This window comes from Pseudophryne corroboree, chromosome 1, assembly GCF_028390025.1.
Source record: "Pseudophryne corroboree isolate aPseCor3 chromosome 1, aPseCor3.hap2, whole genome shotgun sequence".
NCBI lineage: Eukaryota > Metazoa > Chordata > Amphibia > Anura > Myobatrachidae > Pseudophryne > Pseudophryne corroboree.
In genome coordinates, this window is record NC_086444.1 from 1,045,628,936 (window position 1) to 1,045,643,346 (window position 14,411).

At 45.5% G+C, this 14,411-nt stretch overlaps 1 protein-coding gene across 9 annotated transcripts in view; it reads right to left on the minus strand.

Moving 5' to 3' along the window:
• PCM1 (pericentriolar material 1) overlaps positions 1 to 14,411 on the minus strand; it is a 528,103-nt gene that overhangs the window by 332,770 nt on the left and 180,922 nt on the right. For 8 of the 9 annotated variants that reach the window (XM_063920820.1, XM_063920822.1, XM_063920821.1 and 5 more), the window contains 3 exons: positions 9,818 to 9,988; positions 9,592 to 9,705; positions 4,444 to 4,621 (listed from right to left, as the gene is read on the minus strand). In XM_063920820.1, coding sequence (XP_063776890.1) covers positions 4,444 to 4,621; positions 9,592 to 9,705; positions 9,818 to 9,988 — 463 coding nt within the window. The remainder of the gene's footprint in view (positions 1 to 4,443; positions 4,622 to 9,591; positions 9,706 to 9,817; positions 9,989 to 14,411) is intronic. The other variant, XM_063920824.1, reaches the window with a different exon arrangement.

Below are 14,411 nucleotides of genomic sequence, written 5' to 3' on the forward strand. Positions count from 1 at the left end.
CTAGGCCTTGTTGTAGAACAGCCAAAAGCATGGAAGTTTTTAAAGTATATGCATCATAATTCTTAGCAGCACACCATGTGAAGTAAGAATTCCAAACCCTGTAATAAATCCAAGCTGAAGCTGGTTTAAGGGCTTTCAACACAGTTTGAATGACCGCCTCAGAGAATCCTTTTGCTCTCAGGAGTGATGCATCAAGAGCCACGCCGTCAAAGCTAGTCTGGCCACGTCTGGATAGACACAAGGGCCCTGAACGAGGAGGTCTGGGCGTTGAGGAAGTAGAAGAGGACGCTCTATCGATAAACCCTGCAGGTCTGAGAACCAATGCCGTCTGGGCCACGCTGGAGCGATCAGAAGTAGTATTCCTCCTTCTTGCTCGAACTTCCATATTACCCTGGGCAGAAGTGACACTGGAAGGAACACATATGGCAGCCGAAAGTTCCATGGAATTGCCAGAGCGTCCATGAACACTGCTTGAGGATCCCTTGTCCTTGCTCTGAAGACCGGAACCTTGTGATTGTGTTGAAAGACTTGACATTGAGTTGAAAGATTTCGGGATGAAGACCCCACTCTCTGGCATGCATGTCCTGGCGACTGAGAAAGTCTGCTACCCAGTTGAGGACTTCCGGAATGAACACTGCCGATATGGCTGGCAGATGGCGATCCGCCATTAGAGGATTTTTGACACTTCCATCATTGCCGTGCGGCTTCGAGTGCCGCCTTGATGATTTATGTACGCCACTGTGGTGGCGTTGTCTGATTGTACTTGAACAGGCCTGTTCTGTACCAGAGGCAGGGCCAGTGTCAACAAATTGAACACTGCCCGCAATTCCAGAATGTTTATCGGGAGGAGAGATTCCTCCCTGTTCCACCAACCCTGGAAAGAGCGTTGCTCCAACACCACGCCCCAACCTCGCAGACTGGCATCCAATGTCAGGAGGACCCAGCTGGAGATCCAGAAGGGATGGCCCCTGCTAAACAATTGGTCCTGTAGCCACCAGCTCATTGACAGACAAACCTCCGGAAGTCAAGGAGATCATTTGAGACCTGATCCGGTGAGGCAGGCCGTCCAACTGGGAAAGAATTAACCTCTCAAGAGGGCGGGAATGAAATTGAGCGTACTCTACCATGTCGAATGCAGACACCATGAGGCCTAGTACCTGCATCGCCGAGTGTACTGACTCTCTGGCGAGAGCAAGTATCTGATTCTGTCCTGAAGTTTCAGGACCTTCTCTGGAGACAAGAACAATCATTGGTTGTGTGTGTCCAACAATGCCCCCAGGTGCACCATGCTCTGAGAAGGGACCAGCAAGGGCTTCTTCTAGTTGATGAGCCACCCGTGGGCTTGTAGGAATTGTACCGTCAGTTCCAGATGACTGAGGAGAACCTCTGTGGAGTTTGCCAGGATCAGCAAGTCGTCCAGCTACGGCATGATCCGGACACCATGATAGTGGAGAAGGGCAGTCATGACTGCCATGACCTTGGTGAAGATCCGAGGTGCTGTGGTCAGTCCGAAAGGCAAGGCGTGGAATTGATAATGTAGGTTGCCAGTAGCAAAACTGCAGATATTGCTGATGCGACATGGCAATTGGAATGTGCAGGTAAGCATCCTGTATGTCCAGGGATACCATATAGTCCTTGGGTTCCATGGCCAGCACAAGGGAACGCAGAGTCTCCATACGGAATTTGGATACCCTCACAAATTACTTCAAGGATTTGAGGTTGAGCATAGGCCGGGAGGACCCATTTGGTTTTGGGACTAGAAACAGGGTCGAATAGTAGCCCCTGCCTCTTTGAGACAGAGGTACTGGCACAATCACTCCAGTATCTAGGAGAGATTGTACAACCAAGTGTAAAGTCTGTGCTTTCAGCGGATCCGAAGAGATAACAGTCGAGCAGAACTGGTGAGGGGGATGTCTCTTGAAGGAGACTGCATACCCGTGAGAGACAACTTCCCGCACCCACGCGTCTGAAGTGGTCTTTAACCAGGCCTGGGAGAACTGCAGAAGTCAGCCCCCCACCCTGGGGTTCCCCAGGGAGAGGGCCACCCCGTCATGCTGCAGGCTTGTCCTGTTTGGAAGCAGGCTGATTGGCGGCCCGAGATTGCTTAGACTTGGGCTTGGTGGTTTTGGAAGTACGAGCTTGTCTCGGGTACGCCTGACCCTTTGCTTTACCTGGAGGTCGAAAGGAACGAAAAGTGGTACTCAAGCCTTCGGAGCAGAAGGATTAGTACTTGGGAGAAATGCAGTCTTAGCTATTGCCAAGTCAGTCACGATCTTGTTCAGATCCTCTCCAAAGAGTAAGTCTCCCTTAAAAGGAATTACCTCTAAGGTCTTTTTAGAGTCCACGTCCACTTTCCAGGACCTAAACCACAAAATCCGGCGAGCCCGGATAGACGTAGTAGACGCCTTGGCCGCCATTACGCCTGCATCAGAGGCCGTCTCCTGAATATAGTGAGAGGCTGTGGTAATATACGACAGATATTGTCTGGCAGTGTCAGAAACATTTAGAGGTAGTTCTTTGTTGACTGAACCCATGCTTCAATAGCTTTGCAGCCCAAGAGGCTGCCATAGTGGGTCTATGCTCAGCACCGGTAAGTGTGTAAATAGACTTCATGGCGGGTTAACTACAGGGACAATATGTGGCTGCAATGGCACAGGAGGTCCCACAGGGGGCGTAAGCCGCGTTACAAGAGTTGACAACATGTTTGAAAAAGCAGCCCAAGGTGGGTCTTGATTTGCCACAGGTGCTGCAAACTGACTGGCAGGTGCGGGGCACGCAGTACCTGAACCCTCAGTTGAAACCTTTTCCTCAGAAAAATCCGTAGCGCCAGCACTGTATAATGCAGAAGAGTCTGCGGATTTCCAGCCTTGTGTAGCAGACATTATTGGGAATGTAGCCTTAGGGCACAGCAGTACAATATAGCCAGACAAACACAATACCAGCAAAAAAAAAAAAAAAACCTGTGTTGTGTGATAACAAATGCAAAGCACAAAACAGAGGATTTAAGCGCTGTGAGGTGACAAACACACAGTGAAAAATACAAAACAATATATCCTGTGGAACACTATACGGTATATGAGACCCTGACGCACTTAGTTCCCCAGGGAACAGAATATAGTGATAGCAATACGTGTGATACACAGAGTAGAATCCACACAAGAACTATAGGCGCACACTGTCACAGGTACAATGCAGAAATTATTACATATAAACAATACGATTGCACTGGACTAGTAAACCTACATATAGATATGTATGTATACAGATATAACAATGCACAGTAAACACTGGATGTATATCACAGAATACTTGTACTAAATATTCATATAGCAGTACACTTGTTCTTAACGAACACTATCTAAAACGACATGTAGAACACTTACGTGTCTGTAAATACACAGCGCTGACAAGACAGGCGGTTTTACAGAGGAGATAGCTGGGCTGATCTCCGGGACTGCTGGGCGCTATGTAATGGCGCCAAAATCTTTTCAGGGAGTGAGGGAGAGAGAGAGAGAGTGGCAGCTCCAAAGCGGGAACACCAGCAGTAGATGGCGCCCGGAGCTGGGGGAGGGGGCTACAGGTCAGCGCCTTATCCCCTCTGCTGGACTTCACCACCGGGTACTATGGAGCCTACATTAAACGGATTTTAGTAAATCCGACCTGCGCTCCCTGCCCTAGTGGATATAGTGGGGTCCCTGCACGGCCACAGTGTCCACACCAGTGGCGTGGTCCATCACATGGGACCGCGACCGGATCACGATTTACTGACGGGTCCCACCTGGGGGACCCTCTTACCTCCTCCCTGTCGTGCAGCCACGCGATCCAGGAGAACAGCAGCGGCGGTGTGCCTAGAAACCGGTGCGTCCCCGCTGAAAGTAACTGGGAACCAGGCCGCGTGAGTATGCAGCGCCGCTGAGGGAGGTGATGGAACTGCAGCACAGCATATCAGAATGACATAAAAGTGCTGCAGCCCTTGAAGTCTTCTTAAAAAGCTCTTTTCAGCAGCCCCTCGTTAGTTAACTGCACTGCAAGCACCAACTTACAAACGGAGCTCCAGTGCCTGGAGGCGGGGCTATAGAGGAGGTGGTGCAGCGCATCCTAGGAACAATCAAAGCTTTAGCCTGTTGGTGTCTCGGATCAAGATCCAACTCTACACCCCCGATGTTATTCCCTGTGGAATACAAGTGTAGGCCGCTGCAGACATTCAGTGCACCCGGGACTCTTAAGCAATCACTACAATAAACTGTGTACAGTTATTATTAAATACTTCCCCTACACAGCAGTGCCATGTTTTCACTGCAGTCTTCTAAAGGTCGCACATGTTATCATGTACAGTAATGGATAACAGCAACTTGCCAAGGAAATCCATTTATTCAGAAACACGGAGTGGGATGGTGTAAAAAATAATGACAGTTAAAGTAAAATTAGCTATAGCCAGTTTACCAGATTCATCCATTACAGCAATAGCTTGTTCAGCCTTTTGTTGCAAAGCAAGAAGGGCTGCCTGTCTTCCCTTCAAGGCCCTGAGCTGCTCCTGCTGCTGCAGCATCCTGGTCAGTAGTGCATGTTGTTTCTTCATATTTTTAAGCTCTTCTTTGGCCTCTTGCTGAGGATCTATTCCCTGAAAACAAAAAACAATAAAAACTAAAAAAAAAGGGACATACCAGTACATGTATAGATTAAAGGGACACCACAGAAAACAAATAATGCACAATGGAAGGTAGTTCCTGCAGTTCCACTACCAAAACACAAAGCAAAAAAACCAAAACCTCTTCCACCTAGATGGGACTCTGCAAGTTCTGCGTTCAGCTGATGCTCTGGCTATGGGGGATCAGGGTCACCTTTGTAAAATATTTTTCCTAGGCGGTAGGGCAATTTTAAAGAAAAATTATGCTGGTATCACTATGGTCCAATATACACAAATAGAGCAACAGCTATTTAGGCCTAATCGCACTGTATTATTACATACCATGTAGCCACCATTCTAGGCAGCACTAACAGTTAAGTTCATCTATATCTGGATACTAACACATTTTCTGCTATTTTGGATGTTTACCAAAACATATTTAAAGTAATAGTTAAACAATTTATACAATTTACTCATCATCTTTATGTCCAGATTTATTAAGCCTTGGAGAATGATAAATAGCACGGTGATAAAGTACCAACCAATCAGCTCCCAACTGTCATTTTTCAAACACAGCCTGTAACATGGCAGTTAGGAGCTGGTTAGTTGGTGCTTTATCACTGTTCAATCTATCACTCTACAAGGCTTGATAAATCTAGGCCTTAATTGGAGGGCAGTCACATCCGAATTGGTGGAACGGTTTAGGAATTACAACTGCTTAATACAGTATGTAGCAACTTTTTTTCAAGGGACCAAAACTAATTAAACAATTTACTCAGAAGCTGTTTCATGGACAGGTCTGTGTTATTCCTTCATCAATTAAGCAGGCAAAAGTTCTAGAGTTGATTATAAGAGAAATGTAAGAACAGTCGATATGGGGGGTGAAGCGGTATCAGCTCAAGTTTTGTGCACTATACCGCTTAGCCTGCATGTATGACAGCCAGGGTGTTCGCCCCGTCATTATTGGCACTGCTATCTTAAAGCTAGCACGCAGATATGCGAGGGTAATGTAAGAGCGGTCAGCTGCACTGACCATTCCGACGCCTACAGCAGTTTTCACTCCCCCTCTCTAGCATCTCGGCGCTAGTGCTTCCCAATTAGCCTTGGTAAAGCAGTAATTGACCTCGGCTAATTAACCCCGTTATCAGGGATTTTGTTTCTCATGCTTCAGGCACGCAAAATAAAATCCCTGATAACGAGCCCAGGAAGCCCCATGTTTTTTTTGTTTTTTGTTTCGAAAACAAATACATCTGGGAAAAACCCCAAAAAAAACTAAGACTAATTAGACAATGACACAAAAAACACTACAAAAATCATGAATACCCCCTGCTTTTCACAGACGAAACATTTTCAGGGATAATTGGATACCCATTAGGGGAGTATTTAATTTGTGCAGAGTTTTCCGACAGTCGGAAAACCAGCACTAATTAGACCGTTGGCTATTCAATCACGGGCGTTTGAAAGGCGATTGCTCCGTTTTTGCCATGCCTTTACAATTTATTTTTTTTAAACTAATTCGCATGGGCAAAAACGGACCAAAAACTGTCGTAAACTACGCAAATTTGACAATACACATGGATCAGCGGTAAAGCACATGGTTTTCACCTGGCCGGATCAGGTCAGGCTTTGAATAGGTCGAATGTGAATTTGACCAGCAAACTGGCAAAAAAAAAAACAATCAGAGAGATAGCTGGAACCTTAGTAGTAGCCATATTAACAGTTCAGCACATTCTGAGAAAAGAAAACGCAATAGTGAGATCAGCAACACAAAGAGGCATGTATGTTCACGGAAGAAAAAACAGTGGATGATCGCAGGATCATTCCCACTGTAAATTAAAAACCTCTTTAGGATATCAAGTTAAGTGAAGAACTCTCAAGGAAGTAGGCATATCATTATAAAATTCTACCATAACCAGAAGACTTACAGTCAGCCAAATTCTTTATAGTTTGTTGGATGGCGCTCCACAGTAAAGATGTAATGACCCAAAACATACTGTGAGGGCAACACCGCATTTTTTTATTTTTATTTTTTAAGGCAAAGAAGTGAAATATTCTGCAATGGCAGAAACAGTCACCTGATCTCAACCCGATTCAGCACACATTTCACTTGCTGAAGACAAAAGTAGGATTTTGGTAATTACCGATAAATCAGTTTCTCTGATTCCAGAGACACTGGAGACATATTATACTGGGGTATAGATGGGTGGTCAGTGGGAGCTGGCACTTAAAAAAAATTTAGAATTGTGAAGACTCCTCTCCCTCTATGCCACAGAAGCCCTCAGTTAAGAAATGGGCAAAGAGGAGACTGGAACAGAGGAATAACAGGAGAACACACAACAGCAATAACACAAGAACACATCAACATGGCAGGTGAAACAGCGCAGGGTGTCCAGTGTCCCCTGTGGAACGGATTTATCGGCGAGTACAAAATCCTACTCTTCCCTCCACTAGGGGACACTGGAGACCTATTAAATTGGGGATGTCCCAAAGTTATCCCCACAGGTGGGAGAGCTCTGAGGCACCTGAAAACAAGACGGCCAAAGCTAGAAGCAGAGGCCACAAAAATATTTATAAAAAAAAAAAAAAACACCTCATAAAATATGGACAAAAGTATGTACCATGGACCAGTGACCGCATGGCACTTTTACATCGTGAAGGCCCCACGCAGCCCAAGACCTACCAATCGAATGGGTGGAGTGCGCCGAAATAGACAAAGGAGACTGTGGAGCGTTACTGAAGTTAGCCTGATAGATGGCTAGCCGGATCCACCAAGCCAGCGTTCGTTTAGAAGCAGGCCAACCCCGCTAAACTGCATCATACAAAACAAACAATGCATCGGATTTAAGGACGTCATCCGGGCTACGTAATACACAAGACCCGAACGACATTCAAAGTAGAAGGTGCACCAGAGTCTTCCGTCAATGCCGGAACCACAATAGGCTGGTTAATGTGGAAGGCGGACACGTGGCTCCACCCGATCCTCATAAAAGATCAGATATGGCGGCAAACACGACAGAGCACCCAATTCAGAGACTCGCTGAACCGAAGGCAAAGCCAAAAGGAGGACAGTCTTCTAGGACAGGAACTTGAAGTCCACTAAGTTCAACAGCTCAAAGAAGGAGGACTGCAGAAAAGTCACTACCAAATTAAGATCTGGGAGAGCAGTGGGCAGAACAAAAGGCGGCTGAACTCAGAGTACACCTTTGAGGAAGGTCTGAACCTCAGGCAGAAGCGCCAGCCGGCGCTGGAAGAAAATGGATAATGCGGAAATCTGAACCTTAAATTAACCTGAACGAAGGCCGCATCAAGCCCCACCTGAAGAAAAAGCAACGGGACAGACAAAGATTTTGTCGGGAAACCACGACCCTCACACCAAGACACACAGGTTTTCCAAATACAATGGTAGTGAGCAACCGTGACAGGTTTCCGGACACGGAGCATGGTGGGAATAACAGACTCAAGAATGCCTTTACACCTATGGGTGCGGGGCATATGGGTAGCGGAGACTGCGCTAATCTCTGTACTCCCCACCGGTGCCAGAATCTCAGGTGCGCGGTAGGGACAGTGGCGGGTGCTATTTGGGGAAGCCCCGACAGTCCTTCCCAGCAATCCAGCATTTAGTGATGTTAATGGTTTACAGACTTCATTCAGTCGTTTACTGCAAAGGATTCTCAACAAAGTACTAAAATGAAGACTTTATTTAGGATTATGATAATGGACTGTATTCAATAACTATCGGAAAGCCAGCAGCTTCCGATAGAAATAGGTCGGAAGGGGTTCCGACCTATTCAATAGGGGCTGATTTTTTCCGACAAGCCAGGGATTTCCGACTTGTCGGAAAACACGGCGGAATAGCCGCCGATCCACGTGCTTCTGTCGGAAACTGGGCCAAATCAGACAGGTTTTGGCCCCCTTTCCGACAAACTCAATCCGACTTGAAAACAAGCCAAATTGAGGTGAGGAGACAAGCGGTGCTGCGGTCCGCGGGGGGAGCAGAGATTGGCGACCGGCGGGGGGAGCTGGCTGCGGGGAGACATGTCTGTGCTGACAGCAGCAGCAGGACGGGTCCCTGTGTATGGCCATATCAGACTCCATTAAATAGGGGTTGTCGGATCCATTCTGACAACTGCATGTCGGAATGGATCCGACACCTATTGAATATACTCCAATGTGTCCAAATACATTTGAAACCCTGAAAATTGTGGACGGTGTATAAAAATGGTTGCAATTTCTTAACGTTTCAAACAATATTTTTGTTCAACCCCTTGAATTAAACTCTGCACTTCAATTACACCTCATGGTTTAATTTCAAATCCATTGTGGTGGCATACAGAGCCAAAAATGTTAAGTTTGTCAGTGCAAAAAAATATATGGACCTAACTGTATCAGATCAGAATAAACTGTAAGTACCATAATTAACTATACAAAAGAGATGATGTTGCATTACATTTTATTACAAAGTAATTTAAGCAACTTAACTTAGGTTTAGCTGGGTACACACTGAACGATTTGTGACCCAGCCAACAGCGAAAGAACATCACATTTTGCATGATCCAGTGTGCAATGGCCCGACGTGTCATTACAGCATGCATGTAACTGCCTGCCATCCTCCATTGTATTATCCCATCTGACGTTCAGCACATCCGATGGAAAGACGCAAAGAACTGTCCTGAATGTGCAAATGGGCGTACACACTATACAATGCGTACAATATATCATTCTGATCTATATGTTGGAGCGATATATTTTATAGCGTGTACCCAGCTTAAGGCAGACATAGTTTCACATTTGAGAAAGAAAAAAAATCATTGGCATATACAGAGTACACAGGCGGCAATCACATTTAAGAATCAGATAAAGGAGAATCAATCTATTCACACTTGTTTGACTTTCATTGCAAGTTTAAACATAAGACGCTCACTTGATTAATAGAAATGGAACTACATATTGGGAAAGCTGCTTACCGTGGTATCTGAAGCCTCAGACTGCACATCAATGTTTAGTGATGTGCTCTCAGCTACAGAACCAGATCCCACTGCTGACTCTATAGTCCGAACATCCTCCTCATTATCGCTAGCCTGAAATATTGTATTTGTATAAATCATTAAGCACTGGCCGACTTAGTAAATGTACAATCTATTAACAATATATTCTATAGGGTACATGCATTCAGTAAAAGGTCAGACTTACAAGCAACTTTTGAAGAAAATTTAGGTAACACTTTTCCTGGGCTTTAAGATGGTGAATTAAATTTGACAAGCGCTCAACATTTGCAGACCTTTCGTTTTTCTCAACAAGGTCGTCTCGCAGGGAACTGGCCTTGGTGATATAGTTGCGAATCTTTACAAGTTTACTCACAACCTACAGAGAGATGCATTAATTTCAACTTTATCAGAATGGAAATATGGTTTGCTGTATTCTTCATGACAGACACACAGAACAAAGAGTGAGAGAGTATAAAGACCCAACAATGGAAGAGGTATTGATGACAAAGTGTTGAACACAATAGATGAAGCAGCATTAGACTTCACTCCGTATCATGTTAAGTTGCTTATGCACAGTAGGTTATCAGTAAGTACATCAGCTGCTGATTTCTTTACTTAAAGTGCTTAGTACAAGGTAAGTGTGTGTTGGCTTTGGAGCAAATTTAAGTGACAGTCAAAGGCTTCTTTTTGCTGCATTTGCTGGCCAGTTATGGTAAGCTTATTCTGCACGCACCTCTGAAGCCTGGGAGCTGAATTAGCCTTCCGTCACATTACTCTCTAGTACCCCTTTCACGCCGCACAAATAATCCGGTATGGACCACGTATATTGCCAGGTCGACACGGGTCGCTGTGCGGTGTGAAAGGTTCACACCAGAAATCCTGGGTTATCTGACCCGGTAATTGAACCCGGGTTATAAAAAGGATTATTCCTGGGTAATTACTGGGTCAGGCGCAGTGTCAAATGGTTACCCGGGTCGATGTGACACGGTACGCGTACACTGCATAGGGAGAGGTGGCACGGAGATAATGTCATCTACCAGCGCTGCCTCCGCACCCACCCCGGTACCGCCTCAGCCCCAGCCCCCAGGATGGCAAACCAACACGGCATATAGCCAGGTCGGGATTGCGGTGTGTAGGGTCCAATGCCGGGTCCCACCCAGGAAAGACCCATTTCCAATTTCCGGTTGGGACCCAGTATTACGATCTAAAAGCGTTAGAAGCAGTCTGAAGTCGTACAGATGCCTTCCACCCCTAAATGTTATATGCCCCATGGACCGGAGAACGTTATCCTTTAGCAGCAAGTTTCTACACCAATTTCTACAAAGTTAAACGCTCCTGGACCCCATGGTGTAACAGTAGACTTTAAATATACAGGTTACAAGTTTCAGCTGTAATTCACAAGTAAATACAGATATGTCCACATTCATCTTTCCTGCAGTCATGCCAAATAGTCCATCTTGGCACCCCAGGATGCGTGAGAATTTTTTTGCGTTGGGTGTCCTTTTTTGCAAAAAATTGCACCTTAATCGCAAACCAATGTGACTGACGCATGAGGAGACTCTGGAGATTAATTTTATATATGGGACTTTTATATCTGTGTGCGACTGAGTCTCTGAATCTGTACACAAAGTGCTACAATGTAGCAGACAGATTTTTTTCCTATACAAATTCTGTTCTGTAATTTATTTTATTTCCAGTTATTTATATAGCGCACACATTACGCAGCGCTTCACAGAGACTATTTGGCCATTCACATCAGTTCATACCCCAGTGGAGCTTACATTCTAACATTCTAAACTCCCTACCAAATGCGCACACACACAAACACTTACACACTAGGGTTAATTTTGTAGGGAGACAATTAATCTATCAGTATCTTTTTGGATTGTGGGAGGAAACCCACAAAATAATCATTATGGTAGACTTACTGTTGATAACTCTATTTCTACTAAGTCCACAGGATCACACTGGGATATGAGGTAGCGACAGCGGATTGGCACCAATCAAAGCTTTCGGACTACCAGAATGCAACGGGCCCGTCCCTATAGCCTCGCTTCCTGGCAAATCAGTTGTTTTCGAAAGCTCAAGGCAGGAGCATCATAGAGAGCCCTAATCAGGCGAGAAGAACACACATGCACACCAGAGTTCACAGGTTATCCACAGGATAACATTCGGATGTCCCAAAGCAATTTAGTGGTGGGGACGCTCCTGATTGGACAGGAGAATCCTTCAGCGGAATTCAGCGTCCTGAGAGGCAAAGGTATCAAAGGCATAATGTCTAATGAATGTGTTAAAGGAAGACCATGTGGCAGCCTTACATATCTGTTCTGCTGAAGCACTACGTTGTGCTGCCTATGACGGACCTACCTTACGAGTAGAGTGAGCAGAGACATTAGCCGGTACAGGGAGATCAGCTTGAGAATATGCTTCTGAACTAGTTATTCGAAGCCACCTTGCCAGTGTCTGCTTGTCAGCTGGTCATCCTCTCTTATGAAATCCGTAGAGAATGAAGAGCGTGTCTGTCTTTCTGATGGCACTGGTATGATCCAAGTAGATCCTTAAAGCACGGACTACGTCCAACGATGCATCTCCTGCAGACAGATCTGGCTCTTGGAAGGACAGGACTACTATTTCTTTGTTAAGGTGGAATTTAGACACCACCTTCGGAAGATACCCAGATTTGGTTCTGAGAACCACTCTATCTGGATAAAAAAAAAAAAAAAAAAAAATCAGAAGAGGGAGACATAATGCCCCTAAATCTGAAACTCTTCTAGCTGAAGCAATAACCAGTAGAAATAGAACTTTAGCCGTCAGCCATTTAAGATCCACTTGTTTCAGTGGTTCAAATGGGGTAATTTGAAGGGTTTTGCACTCTCAAGGCAGCCACCTTAGACCTTTGTCCATTCCTGCCTGAAGTAATGCTAAGACTCCGGAAACTCTGAAAGACCTAGGGTCAAATTTCCGGTCACTCCACCACTGAATATAGGCTTGCCATACTCTGTAATAAATGCGAGTTGAGGAAGATTACGCGCATTGTTTGAATTACCTGTTGTGAGAATCCTCTTGCTTTCAGGATGGACGTCTCAAAAGCCATGCCAAAGACAGTCGATCCAGGTGCTTGTGATAGCAAGGACCGAGACAGCAGATCTGGATATTGAGGGAGTAGGAATCAAACATCCATCGACAGCCTCTGCAGATCTGTGTAACAATGTCTTCTCGGCCAAGCCAGAGCTATTAGTACCACAGCACCCCTTCCTTGTTTTCCCTTTCACATTACCCTGGGTAACAGGGCGATTGATGGAAACACATAGGCCAGATGAAAATCCCATCTCACTGACAGGGCATCCACACAAATCGCTTTGGGATCCCTTGTTCTTGACCCGTATGCGGGAACTTTGTTGTTCTGACGGGACGCCATGAGCTCTCTCTCTGGTAATCCCACTTGTCTACCAGAACTTGGAAGACCTCGGGGTGTAAAGCCCATTCGCTTGCATGAATGGTGTGGCGACTGACAAAATCAGCTTCCCAGTTTAGGAATCCCGGAATGAACACTGCTGACAAGGCTGGATGATGAAGTTCTGCACACTTTAACATGTGACTTTCCTCCTTCATAGCGTTTTGGCTGTGAGTTCCTCTCTGATGGTTGAGATACGCTACTGCCGTTGCATCGTCAAAGTCAATTTTGACTGGTTTCCCCTGAAAGATGTCCTTTGCCTGAATAAGTGCCATATATATGGCCAGCAGTTCCAACATATTTATTGGCAGGCAACTTTCTTCCTTGGTCCACTGCCCCTGGAACCAACTCCTTCCTGACACCGCTCCCCAGCCCTGAAGGCTGTCCTCAGTTGTCAGAATTTCCCAATCTGATAACCAAAAGGGTCTCCCCCCTTTGTCCAGATAGGATGTCACCCGGCTTATTGATTTCTTTACTTCCAGAGGAAGGACCATAGTCTGCGATTTTATTGTCTGAAGAAAACCATTCCATTTGGAAAGGATCAGACGTTGCATAGACCTCGAGTGAAGCTGAGCATACTCCACCATGTCGAATGCCGACACTATCAACCCCATCATACGCATTGCTATGTGAATGGATACCCTTTGACTGTAACAGCTCCTGAATCCTTGACTGAATTTTGGATATTTTGTTCAGTGGTAAAATTACTCTCTGAAGACCCAAATCCAACACAGCCCCCAAGTGAGTCATCCATTGTGACGTAACCAGGGACGACTTTGCCCAGTTTATGAGCCAACCGTGTCTCTGCAAACAAGCTATTGTCTGTTGCAGATGACACTGAAGCAATTCCTGAGAGATTGTGCCAGGATTAATAAGTCGTTGAGGTATGGATACATTCTCATCCCCTGTTGTCGGAGAGAAGATGCCATTACCACCATAATTTTGGTGAAAACTCTGGGAGCTGTGGCCAAACCAAATAGACAGGGCCTGAAACTGAAAATGTTGCTGGAGGATAGCAAACCTGAGATAACACTGATGAAACAGTGCTATAGGAACATGCAGGTAAGCATCCTGGATATACAGGGATACCATAAAATCTTCCGGCTCCATGGCCAAAATAATGGAACGTAAAGTCTCCATATGAAAACGAGGCACCCAAATGTACATCTACAATGTAGAAATGTACAAATGTACATATGTAATCTTTGGAGATTGAGAATGGGCCGGAACGACCCATTTGGCTTCTGGACTAGAAATAAAAACCTTGTCCTTGTTGAGTAGGAGGAACTGGAATTATCACTCCTGACTGAAGCAATTTCTGAACTGCCTCTTGCAAAGCCATGGC